The 14,610-nt window shown below is 36.9% G+C and overlaps 1 protein-coding gene across 1 annotated transcript in view; it reads left to right on the forward strand.

Moving 5' to 3' along the window:
• The window catches only part of HEMK2 (HemK methyltransferase 2, ETF1 glutamine and histone H4 lysine), a 15,408-nt gene extending 1,318 nt beyond the window's left edge, over positions 1-14,090 (forward strand). The window contains exons 2-6 of the mRNA XM_007458797.1: positions 1,463-1,547; positions 3,324-3,414; positions 7,087-7,170; positions 12,766-12,907; positions 13,984-14,090. Of these exons, the coding sequence (XP_007458859.1) occupies positions 1,463-1,547; positions 3,324-3,414; positions 7,087-7,170; positions 12,766-12,907; positions 13,984-14,090 (509 nt within the window). The remainder of the gene's footprint in view (positions 1-1,462; positions 1,548-3,323; positions 3,415-7,086; positions 7,171-12,765; positions 12,908-13,983) is intronic.
• The last annotated feature ends 520 nt before the right edge of the window (positions 14,091-14,610 follow it).

A 14,610-nucleotide genomic window follows, 5' to 3' on the forward strand; every position in this document is an offset into this window, starting at 1 on the left:
GAGCCTGCGCGTCCGGAGCCTGTGCTCCGCAAATGGGAGAGGCCACAACAGGGAGAGGCCCGCATGACGCAAGAAAAAAAAAAAAAAAAAAAAAAAGATCCATATTGTGTTTATTTATCCCTCTTGGTCAGATTTTTCCATGTGTAAAATGGCCCAACTATTATTAAACTAGTTTTTCATTGTGAACGATGGAACTTTTGTATTTACTGGAATATAGAATGGAACAGTACTGTTTTATAACTTGTCTTTTACTATCAAGATATCACAGAAAGATTTACAAGCACAAAGTGCCTTGCAAAGTGTGCTGTAAAAGGAACTGATTTTGTTTTAAAGTCTTGGGTATTTCTGGTCTTGGAATTTTAATTATTTATGAGGCCACAATAGTTATTTTCAAGTAGAAGCCGCCTGGTAAGATTCAACAGACCTTCCTACAGCACAGTAAAGGCTTGTCAGATGTGTAGAAATGGTTCCAAAAGTGAGAAACCCCTGGAGTTTGCTGTTTTTGAATAGTTGTTTGGAAAGTTTGGTGCTAGAGAGGCCCCTATATCCCATCAAATCTATTTCTGTAATGGGGATAATTCGTGCCTTTGATGTATATATATGATTATAGGGAAGGACAAATACAGTAGAATCAAGAATTATATTCAATAGCATTCTTAGGAGTATTATTAATATTCTAAGATCAGATACTCAGATATTTTCCCAATTCAGTGTAGAGCTGTACAAATATGGAATTTCTTTGCTGCTCTAAATCTATTATCAGTAGAATGGGAGAACTTTTCTTTCCCTGGGATATGCTGATGGACTTATGAATTACTTCAAAGTGACAGAGAAAATGTTTTTCATAAATAAATATTGTAATAATATCCTATCATTTTAGGAAATACCAAACTAGAAGCTCCTTGTGGGAAGGGCTGATGTCTTCCATATTAATATTTCCAACCCTAAATTAACATTCCATGGTTTATGTAATGTTTTATAGAAGTTAATTGAAAGCTACCTGTTATATTACTATTTTACAGACTTAAAATAAATTACATACCCCAAAACAGTTTTGAACTATGCAGTATTAAGCACAAAGTGGTTGTTGGAAATCAGCTTATTTATAAATTTCTTTTATATTTCCATATATTTGTAGGTGAAGGATGATGCTGGAGAAACAGACATAAAAGTAGCATGAGTTATTTTCCGAGATGTGTTTTTTTTTTTTCGCAGTACGCAGGCCTCTCACTGTTGTGGCCTCTCCTGTTGCTGAGCACAGGCTCTGGACGCGCAGGCTCAGCGGCCATGGCTCATGGGCCTAGCTGCTCCGCGGCATGTGGGATCTTCCCAGACTGGAGCACGAACCCGTGTCCCCTGCATCGGCAGGCGGACTCTCAACCACTGCACCACCAGGGAAGCCCCCCCGAGATGTGTATTTTAATACCACTACTAATACTTGTTTTATTTTGTGTTTTTAGAGTGGAAATATGCCTTGAAGTAGGGTCAGGGTCTGGAGTGGTATCTGCATTCCTAGCCTCTATGATAGGTCCTCAAGCTTTGTACATGTAAGTATACAAATTCATCCACATCCTGGTCTAAGAGGTTCACTATGGATATAACTGCTTGAATGAAATCATTTTTGTAAGTAAATAATATGTATCTGATAGTGTCTATTTAAGCGTAGTAAGTACTCAGATGCAAGCTATGCTTCCCTAAAAGTTATAATTGCGTGTTCAAAACCATTCCATCATACTGCATAATTATATAAGAAGCATAATAATTTTAGGTCATCTCTAAATTTGAATCTTTTTTTTTAAATTTATTTATTTATTTTTGGCTGTGTTGGGTCTTCATTGCTGCGCGTGGGCTTTCTCTAGTCGCGGCGAGTGGGGGCTACTCTTCATTGCGGTGCGCGGGCTTCTCATTGCAGTGGCTTCTCTTGTTGCAGAGCACAGGCTGTAGGCGTGTGGGCTTCAGTAGTTGTGGCATGCAGGCTGTAGAGAGCAGGCTCAGTAGTTGCGGTGCATGGGCTTAGTTGCTACGCGGCATGTGGGATCTTCCTGGACCAGGGGTCAAACCTGTGTCCCCTGCATTGGCAGGTGGATTCTTAACCACTGCACCCAGGCTACTGGGACCCAGTCCCTCTCTCTCTTCCTCCCCTTCCCAGACCTTTGCCCCAGCTTTGCTGGCCAAGTCGTGGGTCTTTCTTCCATCCCTTCATTGCATGGTACAGTTCACTTTGGCCCTTTTCCATCCATTCCCACCTCATTGCTAACCACACAGTACATTCCAGCCCCTCCCCTCAGAGGCCTTCAGAAGGCCTACATTGGTTCCCTCATCCCCATCCTTGTCCTGCCCTTTTCCCTAACCAGCTGGTTTAGAAGGATTTAGAATTCCCTTTGTCTTTTTTTAGTACATTGTACGCACCAAAGTGTCAAGCCAGCGGTTAATAACACCCACCACATTCTGAGCCACCTCCTCACCATTGTGCAGGGCAGTTTGCCTCCCTCCTGCTTCCCCACCTTCCTCCCTACCTCCTTAACTTTGTACTAGGCGGGCCTGCGCCTGCACCAGCTCAGCATCTTCTCAATTTTTTTCATATTATTTATTATTTTAATTTTCTATTAAATTATTGGAATAAAAAATGAACCTTATTTCAGATAAATAAGTTGATTATCACAAAAAATTGGAAGTTAATAAAATTTCTCTTTAGAAGATTTGAGAATATAGAAAATATAAAGAAGAAAATAAAAATCACCTTGGTGGTTCAGTGTTTAAAACTCCACGCTCCCAGTACAGGGAGCCTGTGTTCGATCCCTGGTCAGGGAACTAGATCCCACCTGCATGCTGCAACTAAGAGTTTGCATGCCACACCTAAGGAACCCACCTGCCACAACTAAGGAGCCCACGTGCCACAACTAAGACCAGGCGCAACCAAATAAATAATTTTTTTTAAATCACCTATAAATTTTACCACACATGGTCCAACTGTGTTTCCTTTATTTTTTTTTCATTTCCTATGTTTTTCATTTAATATTGTATGATGAGCATTTTCTTTTTAAATTTCATTTTTGGTAGCTACTTAGTATTCTCCTGCTGGATTCATAATTTAATAAATTCCTTCAGATATGTGTGCATGTAAGTGTATTCTTCTACTCTGGGATATTATATCAATATAACAATCTTTTTCGTCAATGTAACAAATCTGAGTTCTTTTTTTTATTCACCATTATTAAAGCATTCCAATTTTTTATAGATCTACTTTATGTAAAAGGAGTAGAACATTCCTTGAATTTTTGTCCGTAGACACAGGATGTAGTTGGTTTCTTTTCTGTTTATAGGTGCACTGATGTCAACCCTGAGGCAGCAGCATGTACCCTGGAGACAGCACGCTGTAACAAAGTCCACATTCAACCAATAATTACAGATTTGGTAAGCTGTTAGTTCTTGTCCAGTACTGTAATAATTAATTTTCTTTTCAAGTAAGTTAAGGTCAAGGTGATTTAGGTCAAAGAAACTTGAGTCATTAATTAACTTTTAACCCGCGGAACAAAGTAAATTCTTGACTGATATAATCCATCTTTTCCACAATTCAAGGGAACTTTCTCTTGGCCTGTGTAGATCAGGTATCTTTCAGTCAGAAGAATGCTCAAACTGGCTTTAATAAAAAGAGTGAACGGTTTCAAGAACTCAAATGATGTTACAGGCATCTTTTTCTTAGCTGTAAACTTCTCTCTAGTGGCTGTATTCCTCAGCAGTCGTTCCATTCATAGTAACAAGATGCTTGCGTGTATGTATCTTGTTTCTCAGCAACTTCACAGGGAAAGAAACACTTTCTATTCAGTTACTCTAGCAGAAGCCCCAGAATGAGTGCCATTTATATCAGCTTTCATCATATGCCTATCTCTCAAGGGGGATTGGAATATGCACATGATTGGCTTGAGCCTGAATCATAGTCCCACTCCGGCAGCTCGGTTGGGATAATCCAAGCCACTTGTATTGAGAATGAGAGGAGGTAGAGTTTCCCCAATGAAAGTCAAGGACATGTAATCAGATTAAAGGCAGAATGGGTCCTGGGCAGGTAAAAACAACAAATGACGACTACAGAACCATCATTTTAAGTTACACATCGTACGTTTTTCAGTTCCAGTTTTTAAAACATTTTACATTATATTAGTAAGATTTGGATGATTCTGAACTTTTTTTCAGTTATAAATGTGAATACCTTTTTATAAGCAAAAATCATAATAGTATGTACCAGGTGGGCATAAGAAATATAAAATGCTTTCCATGCTTCTTGACCTGTATTATTCTAGTACTGGTAAGGGTATTGAGCTTTTCTCTTTTTTAAACTCACAAATGATTTTGCAGCTTAGAAGGAATTAAGCCAAAGATCTAAGAAATTCTATACATATCACTAGAAGTTGTTACTGCCATTAAAAATTAGACTATCAAGAAAGATACTCAATCAGTGTGGTGATTTTACTCTTTAAATTTTTATTTTGTTTATTTTTTAATTAATTTATTAATTTTTGGCTGCGTTGGGTCTTTGTTGCTGCGCACGGGCTTTCTCTAGTTGCGGCGAATGGGGGCTACTCTTCGTTGCGGTGCACAGGCTTCTCATTGCAGTGGCTTCCCTTGTTGCAGTGCATGGCCTCTAGGCATGTGAGCTTCAGTAGTTGCAGCACATGGGCCCTAGAGCGCGCAGGTTTCAGTAGTTGTGGCTTGCGGGCTTAGTTGCTCCACGGCATGTGGGATCCTCCTGGACCCAGGGATCAAACCCATTTCCCCTGCATTGGCAGGCAGATTCTTAACCACTGTGCCACCAGGGAAGTCCCTAAATTTTTAAAGTTGTTTCTTTAATGTGTCCATAATTAGTATTATATTTTCTTTTGATAGAACAATAAAACTTTAGAGATACAAGAAATTCAGAATATCTATTTTTGTTAACAGAGGTAAGGGACACTTTTGAAAGTCATATAACTAATAAAGTCATAAATCCAGAATTTAAGCCCACATCTTCTGAATCAAAGTCGTGAGGTCTCACAGCTGTTTTATAACATGACTGGTGGTAGTCAGTTCTAAAGCTGTAAGAATCCATTCTTTCATTAATGAAAGCTGACCATGATGCGGAGTGTTGATTTGTGGCAAAGAAGGTAGGAAGAGATAGGTATGAGCATAGGTATTGTGATCAGATTACAAAACTCTTTACATTTGCTTGTATTCAGAACACTGGACATAGAGTGTCACAGCTATCATATAAAAGCAAATCATTGTTTTGGTTAACTGAGTTTGTTCACAAAGTAGTACTTTCATTGTATTTCTTTTTTAGTTTTAGAAGAAAATCTTTTTCAAATATGTCTTATGCATTTCCTTACATTCTTAAAACAAAATGAACATAATTTTACCTTTTAGTGATTCAGGGTCATTAATATGAATATCAGTTATTATTCTGTACTATACGTGATAATGACTAAGGTTTATTCAGGTGTTTCTGCCTTTACATTAAGTAGCTATAGCCTGCAGTGATTTTGAGTTTTTATTTTCTCTCCTCTTTGTCTGTCTTTTCACTTACTTTATGTGGTCATGTTTCACTGCTACCCATTGATAGCACTTTCCTCTTTTCACGTGCTTTGTGCTAGAATACCAAACAATTAATTTAGTTAGACTCCTATTTAAACTAAGAGTTAAGGGATTCTGAATAAGTGCTTCTCACGCAGAGTACCTTTTGCTATATGGATTTAAAACTTGCTGTCAGAGGCCTTTTTTGCTTACTTCTTAATTCTTGGGTTTATTCTAGTGCCGTGAGACTATTCAAAAGGTAGATATGGATGAGTGATGGTTGCCTGTAATTAGACTTTATATCCAGTCCACAGTGACTTCTCATTTAAATCTATTTTCTTTTTAACTCCGTAATCTTCTATTTTTTTAGTATCAATTTGTTCCTTTATTTGAAGTCAGTACTGAAATGATTATTAGTATATAGTACCTCAGGGCCATCATAAGTAATTACACAGCAAATTCTTTTCTAATTTCCTTACTCAGCATTTCTGTAAAATTACATATTTGAATTCTTTTTACAATTGGGAAACTTAATTTCTTTATGTAATTGAAAACAAAGCTTTTGGTTATTTCAAATGTACTTCCTCACCAATGTTATTACTAGAAAGAACAGCAGATTAACTAGTCGCCTTTCTACTTGCAGAAGATACACCTGAATTATGTTCCGCAAAATAGTTATCTGTTCTCTTTTTAAATGAGTAGAGAAAGAAGTTACCTTTGAAGAATAAAAGGGTTGTGAGAGTCAGTGTGAAGTAATAATTGAAGGAAATGGCTTTAGGGGTGAGAACTCATCCGGATACAGCATTTTTACTTTACTGTGCCTGTGAAGGTATAGGATGACATCATACATAATTTTTTAAATACTTAGTTATTTAATTCAATCAGAGGGATGCTTGAAATGGCATTTTGCCCTAAATATACTTTCTTTAAAAAGACATTTTTCTTATTCTATAGAAAGTTGTATCAGTTCAAATATTTATAAAATGCCAAACAACTGATGTTTTCAGGTCTCTTCCCACTATTTTTAGTCCTTTGTTTCTTTGATATCTAATTGTTTTAGCCAATACATATACAAGTAGTTAAAGAAGTAGAAAGAAAAATAAAACTCTGTCTTCTGATATTTTTGTCATTCATATATGTTTTCTGTCATCTTGTAAAATATTTCCCTTGGTTATAGAAAATAAATGTTTAAGTAGCAGCTATAACTTTAAAGTTGTGCACAAATCTGTGTAGAATATGTGAGAGCTTGCCTCCGTCTTCTAAAAGTGAGCCCAGAATGTAAACATGTGAGCTGTTGAAGAGCAGAGTGTTCATTCTGGTAGTTTATTTTCCCTATTTTTAGGTAAATGCATATAATCTTTATCTGAATGAAAGTGTAAAGATATTTTTCTCCATTTCTGTCTTAAATTTGCTAACATATTTTTTCTAAAAACATGAGAGAGTATATTTAAAGATTGATTAGATGGATATCTATCTATCCATCTGCTTATTTATTATTTCTGGGTCCAGTTTAAAATTCTGACTATTTTGAACATTTTTTAGGTCAAAGGCTTGCTACCAAGATTGAAGGAAAAAGTTGATCTTCTGGTGTTTAATCCTCCCTATGTAGTGACTCCGCCTGAAGAGGTAAGACATACAACAAAATTTAATTACTAATATTTTCAGCTTTTTTCTATCTAAAAGTCAAACATACTTCATCATATGACATCAGTCAGCTGCTAATAACAGAGACTGCTCTCATTTTACTTGTAATTGTCAATTATTGGATACTATTGGTAGACATAGGAAAGGAACCTGAAACTAATGGAAATACAAACTGTGGTCCATATCTTTTCTTTAAAATCCCATCCCAATCAAGCCATGGTGTTTAAATTCATGTATCTGTGTGTACCTTTATCATGAATAACAAATTTGCAAAAAAAAAATATTTTTAATCACCTTAAATTCACATAGGAATTATTTCTGAAAGCCTCAGCTTTCCTCCTTTCACAGGTGTCAGGAAGTGGGGGTGGGGGAAAGCAGTCCTCATATCAGGTAGGAAAAAGCTATAACCCTGACACGCATCGCTGTAGCATTTCCAGTGATGAAGAGGCAAACCACAGTAACCATTTCCCAGTTTAAAGAAAGGATGGTCAAAGCAGACAAAAGTTTAGTGATGGACTAGCTATTTTATTCTTTGATGATCACTCTCTGGCAAGGCTGATAAATATTGCATTCTCCTTTACCAAGATGTGAAGGGTCTCTATTGCTGCTGTTACTACTGAGAAGTTGTTGCTCCCCTGACATATGAACTCATGTGAGAAGGAAAGTCATTGTCATAAGGTGAACAGCAGTTGAGGGAAATGCAGCTTAATGAAACTTTTTTTTTAAATAAATTTATTTATTTATTTATTTTTTGGCTGCATTGGGTCTTCGTTGCTGAGCGCAGGCTTTCTCTAGTTGCGGCAAGCGGGGGCTTCTCTTTGTTGCGGTGCGAGGGCTTCTCATTGCGGTGGCTTCTTGTTGCAGAGCATGGGCTCAAGGCACATGGGCTTTGGTAGTTGTGGCATGTGGGCTCAGTAGTTGTGGCTTGCAGGCTCTAGAGCACAGGCTCAGTAGTTGAGGCACATGGGCTTAGTTGCTCCTCTGCATGTGGGAACTTCCCAGACCAGGGATTGAACCCGTCTCCCCTGCACTGGCAGGAGGATTCTTAACCACTGCACCACCAGGGAAGTCCCTGCAGCTTAACAAAACTCTTTAGCAAAGCACTATGGAAATAAATATCAAGCATGACAAAAATATTTTAGTCTAATAATCTCAGTCTTTGAGATCTAATTTAGGAAAATGATTACCAATAGAATATAAATTGTAATTTCCAAAAATATGTTTAGTGCACCTTTATTTATGATAACAAGTAATATGAACCTGTATATGTAACAGAAGAGAGACAGTTAAGTAAATCATGGTTTATCAGGTCTACAGACTACTGGGAAGACTAGTGAATGAGGAGGAGATTCTGGGAACATGGTGAGATGAATGGGCTTCCTTTCTCCCACATTCCTACTCCTAAGCTGTGTGTGTAATTATGTAGGTAATTATGAGTGTGGGCAATGACTTGGGCTTTGTCACAGTTCCAACAGAGAGAGCTAGTGTCATAATTTCCATTAGCTGAGCAATTAGCTGGGGAGCAGGGTTAAATACAGCACAACAAAGATTTTCTGGAGCCTGAAAATATGTTTTACTATGTAAAACATTAGGAAATGAATTTAAAGATAATGTAGTCTCTGTCAAGACCTGAATCAGTGGTATGGAAACCAAATGAAAATATTTCAGTGCATTGAGCATGAAGATAAAAAGAAAGAAACAATGAAGGTAAAAGTTAAGAGACTTAGAGGTTAGATCCAGGAGACATAACAAATAATAGGAGTCTGTACATATAAAAAGTCATGGCTATACTTACTATTACATCCCTCAACATGAGGTTAGGTACCTGTGACTTATAAAAGGATCAGGGGAAGGTACAGCAAAGCCCAGGTAGTAGGCAGTCAGCAGACCACCGAACGTGACTCCTTCCGGAGATGAAAACTTTCCCTCCATGGCCTGTGAGAATGTGCTTGTCACCAGGAGATCCTCCTGGAGGGCGGTCTCTAGTGCAAGCAGACAAACCAGACAAACTTGGCTGAGCATCCCTGGGGGGCGTGTAAACAGGGTCCAGCACAGAGGGCTCCTAGTCCACACTGAAACAGAAGTGACAAGGGACAGGCTTGGCAAAAGCTGTCATCACCATGCACTCTTTCCACAGGTAAGTTTACCCTGTGAAACATCCAGAGAATGGGCTCCACCAAAATAAGGGAGTAAGCCAAGAAACGGGAAGATATGGGCCCCAGAAAAAGGGAATTCTTGGAATGTTAGAAAAGGGAAGTCTCCAGGAGGAAAGCCATGACAAAAAAGCAGAGGAACTGATAAATTCCCTAGTACGATTAACTATGTGGGAAATTATATTGAGAAGCTTATCATAAATATGAGAATAATTTAAATTAGATACAAAAAAATTAAGCAAATGGACATGCTGAATGCCCATCAATAGCTAAATAAGAAATGATACTTTTCCACAATAAAATATTATGCAGCCATTAAAAAGGAAATTGAACTATACCTGATCACATGAAGAGATTTCCACATGGTACTGTTGAGAAAAGCAAGATACAGGTAAGAATGTAGATATAATCCTTTTTTTTGTAAAACATGGACAAAAAAGAAAAACGTGTTTGTCTGTATGTAAGATGGGAGGGTAGCAGACAAGCAGAACAGGAAAAGGGAAAAGTACAGTTTTTTTTTTTTAAAGGAGGTATACGAACATATTTCTCTTAATTGTACATGTATATGGTTATAGGTATAAAGAAATTCTTTTTTACGGGCTTGCAGGATCTTAGTTCCCCAACCAGGGATCAAACCTATGTCCCCTGCAGCGGAAGTGTGGAGCCCTAACCACTGGACCACCAGGCAATTCCCAAGAAATTATTTTTAATGGGGAAATATATGCCATGATAAATGAATAAAAGCAGAATGTATAATTGTATGTAAACAATTTAAACTAAAATGTGGACAAAAACCATTAAAGGGATTAGGAAGAAAATAATTGTATTAGGGTTTAAGTAGTTTTTGAGTGATTTCATCAAGATATTCTTTTTTTTTAAACGTTTTTATTGGAGTATAATTGCTTTACAATGATGTGTTAGTTTCTGCTTTATAACAAAGTGAATCAGTTATACATATACATATATCCCCATATCTCTTCCCTCTTGCGTCTCCCTCCCTCCCACCCTTCTATCCCACCCCTCTAGGTAGTCACAAACCACCTAGCTGATCTCCCTGTGCTGTGTGACTGCTTCCCACTAGCTATCTATTTTACATTTGGTAGTGTATATATGTCCATATATACACTACCACTCTCTCACTTTGTCCCCCTCCCCGTGTCCTCAAGTCCATTCTCGAGTAGGTCTGCATTAAGCCAAGAAACGGGAAGATATGGGCCCCAGAAAAAGGGAATTCTTGGAATGTTAGAAAAGGGAAGTCTCCAGGAGGAAAGCCATGACAAAAAAGCAGAGGAACTGATAAATTCCCTAGTACGATTAACTATGTGGGAAATTATATTGAGAAGCTTATCATAAATATGAGAATAATTTAAATTAGATACAAAAAAATTAAGCAAATGGACATGCTGAATGCCCATCAATAGCTAAATAAGAAATGATACTTTTCCACAATAAAATATTATGCAGCCATTAAAAAGGAAATTGAACTATACCTGATCACATGAAGAGATTTCCACATGGTACTGTTGAGAAAAGCAAGATACAGGTAAGAATGTAGATATAATCCTTTTTTTTGTAAAACATGGACAAAAAAGAAAAACGTGTTTGTCTGTATGTAAGATGGGAGGGTAGCAGACAAGCAGAACAGGAAAAGGGAAAAGTACAGTTTTTTTTTTTTAAAGGAGGTATACGAACATATTTCTCTTAATTGTACATGTATATGGTTATAGGTATAAAGAAATTCTTTTTTACGGGCTTGCAGGATCTTAGTTCCCCAACCAGGGATCAAACCTATGTCCCCTGCAGCGGAAGTGTGGAGCCCTAACCACTGGACCACCAGGCAATTCCCAAGAAATTATTTTTAATGGGGAAATATATGCCATGATAAATGAATAAAAGCAGAATGTATAATTGTATGTAAACAATTTAAACTAAAATGTGGACAAAAACCATTAAAGGGATTAGGAAGAAAATAATTGTATTAGGGTTTAAGTAGTTTTTGAGTGATTTCATCAAGATATTCTTTTTTTTTAAACGTTTTTATTGGAGTATAATTGCTTTACAATGATGTGTTAGTTTCTGCTTTATAACAAAGTGAATCAGTTATACATATACATATATCCCCATATCTCTTCCCTCTTGCGTCTCCCTCCCTCCCACCCTTCTATCCCACCCCTCTAGGTAGTCACAAACCACCTAGCTGATCTCCCTGTGCTGTGTGACTGCTTCCCACTAGCTATCTATTTTACATTTGGTAGTGTATATATGTCCATATATACACTACCACTCTCTCACTTTGTCCCCCTCCCCGTGTCCTCAAGTCCATTCTCGAGTAGGTCTGCATCTTTATTCCTGTCCTGACCCTAGGTTCTTCATGACCACTTTTTTTTTCTTTTTTTTAGATTCCATATATATGTGTTAGCATACGGTATTTATTTTTCTCTTTCTGACTTACTTCACTTTGTATGACAGACTCTAGGTCCATCCACCTCACTACAAGTAACTCAATTTCATTTCTTTTTATGGCTGAGTAATATTCCATTGTATATATGTGCCACATCTTCTTTAGCCATTCATCTCTCGATGTATTCTTAAGTTTTAGAAACAATATACAGTGTTAAGCATCTAAAGATTTTTAATACTATATAAACTCATGGGTTTTGTTTCTATACTATAATTAGATCATTGTAGGAAAAAATGCTTCAATGTACTTTTATGTAATAAATGGGTTCCTTAAAAAGGGCTGTAGTACTCTCAGTAATCTAGAAGACAGCCAGATACAGTGGGACATTTTGAAACTTTGTTTCTGCAAAGTAGATCTCTTATAATACAAGTTCTCCCTGTTAGTTTCTTCCTAATTGTTCTATATTAAGAATTTAAACATTGTATTAATAGTATCAACTATTATTAAACCACATTATTATGCACAGAGCACTGTTCTCAAACTTTAAATATACTTCCTCATTTATTCCTAAAAGACAAAAATAATTTTTTATCATTTTCCTAATTTTACAGATAAAACTGTTGTTTTTCTAATTTTACAGGTAAGAGAGGAAACTAATTCATCAAGATTACAGACTTATCTGTATAAGATTTGGAGACATGAAGGGTTCTGTGAGGGAGTTTTCTCCTGTAGTGCCAGCTGCCATAATTAAATGTGAAATGGTGACAGATATTTAGGACCTTTATGTTGCTAATCACACAAATATCTATCCCAAGGGCAAAAAAAAAAAAAAAAGATTACAGGCTTATGCAAGGTCACACATGCTAGGAAATGGTGGGGCTCAGATTCAGCTTTACTGCTGCCTCCTCATCAGCAGTAAAATAAAAAGTAGATTCCTGTTTGGTGAACGTTACTTGTCAAAAAGATTCAGTTTTTTTAATGTAACTTAAGTCAAAACAGAACAATCTTTCTAATTGGTCACAGGTAAGGAGTCACGGGATAGAGGCAGCTTGGGCTGGTGGCAGAAATGGTCGTGAAGTCATGGACAGATTGTTTCCACTGGCTCCAGAGCTCCTTTCACCAAGAGGATTGTTCTATTTAGTCACCATTAAAGAAAACAATCCAGGTAATACAGACCAGTTTATCTTTTAACCATTTACTTTGCTGAAATCAAGGCTAATTATGTCAAAGATGGTAGTAACCCAGAATGTTAATGAATGTAATCACTGACAACAGATAATACAGACATAACATTCATGTTGAAAGAGGAGAGAGATTTTTTAGAGGTAGATTTTTCTGATTTTAAAGAGTATTGTCTTTTTTGGAGCGAGGGAGAGTTTTTTCCCTAATTTATCAACTAATATTTAAATACAGAATCTATAATCTTCTTAAAACACCTCACCCTCAGTTCACCCTGTGAATTTTCTCTCTATATTCTAGTCTTCATGTCTTGGCAGATCTGCTGCATACTCTTTAGTTCATCTGAAGTTTTATCATGAAAGGTATCTCCTGATAGGATTTTTATATCTTGGTTTTCAGATTACTTGGTTAACTAAATCGACCATCTCTCTTCTCTTTTCTGTACATCTCAGGTTTGATTATTATCTTATATGTTACGTAGACCCTCAGATCACATCATGATTAACTAGGGTTTTGGGTTTGTTTGGTTTTGAGGGTTTTTTTTTGTTTTTTGTAACCCCAGTTTCTTGGTTTCATCTTTTTAGTGTTAGTTATTTGGAAAGGGAAGGTCTTGCTTTTTTCTGTACTCTAAAGAAATAAGCTACTTCATTTACTACCACTTTTCAATGTCAGTATATGATTTGCACACACCCTCATTGGCACTTTTCATCCAAAAGGGAGGATATAGGGCAGAGATTAGAGCCAAGCAACTAAAAAATGAATCATTTACTGTAATAGCAAGTATAACTAACATTTCTGTTGAGTCCAGAGTAGGCTACCACTGCAAAGCAGTTATTCAGTCTGATTAGAATTCTCAGCAACACCCTGAAAATCCAAGGTGCTCTCATCTGTCAGAAGTCCAAGTTCACTTCCATAGAAATTACATGGTATACGCTATTTTCTTGGATAAATAGAATTTGTAAATAGTCTGTGTTTATCATCTTATTAAACTGTTTAGTGATAATATGTGCTTCACTATATGATTTAATTGGATTTTACCTTTTGTTTTAATTTTCGTTTTAGAAGAAATTTTGAAAATAATGAAGACAAAAGGTCTACAAGGGACCACTGCACTTTCCAGGCAAGCAGGTCAAGAAATCCTTTCAGTCCTCAAGTTCACCAAGTCCTAATCTACAGTGTGTGCTACTGAAAGCTGCATATGCATTTGGCATATTTTGAAACAGAAGTCATTTCTTAGTTAACACATAAAGTCAGAAATTTGTCATACAGAAAAAGGCAGAAGAGTAAGGCATTTCCTTTTACCCAGGAATCAGGCCTACAGAAATATTTGCACAAATGCAAGTAAATATATATATATAATATATATAATTTGAATTTTATATATTACATATATGTGGAGAATATATAATAAAAAATTATATTTGTAGGGCTTCCCTGGTGGTGCAGTGGTTGAGAGTCCACCTGCCGATGCAGGGGACACGGGTTCATGCCCCGGTCTGGGAAGATCCCACATGCCGGCAGAGTGGCTAGGCCCATGAGCCATGGCCTCTGAGCCTGTGTGTCCGGAGCCTGTGCTCCGCAACGGACGAGGCTACAACAGTGAGAGGGCCGCGTATCGCAAAAAAAAAAATTTATATTTGTATATGAAGAGGATGTTCATTTCAGCATTACTTGTAATGGCAAAAGAAT

The sequence above is a fragment of the Lipotes vexillifer genome, unplaced genomic scaffold, assembly GCF_000442215.2.
Source record: "Lipotes vexillifer unplaced genomic scaffold, Lipotes_vexillifer_v1.1 scaffold93, whole genome shotgun sequence".
Taxonomy (NCBI): Eukaryota; Metazoa; Chordata; class Mammalia; order Artiodactyla; family Lipotidae; genus Lipotes; species Lipotes vexillifer.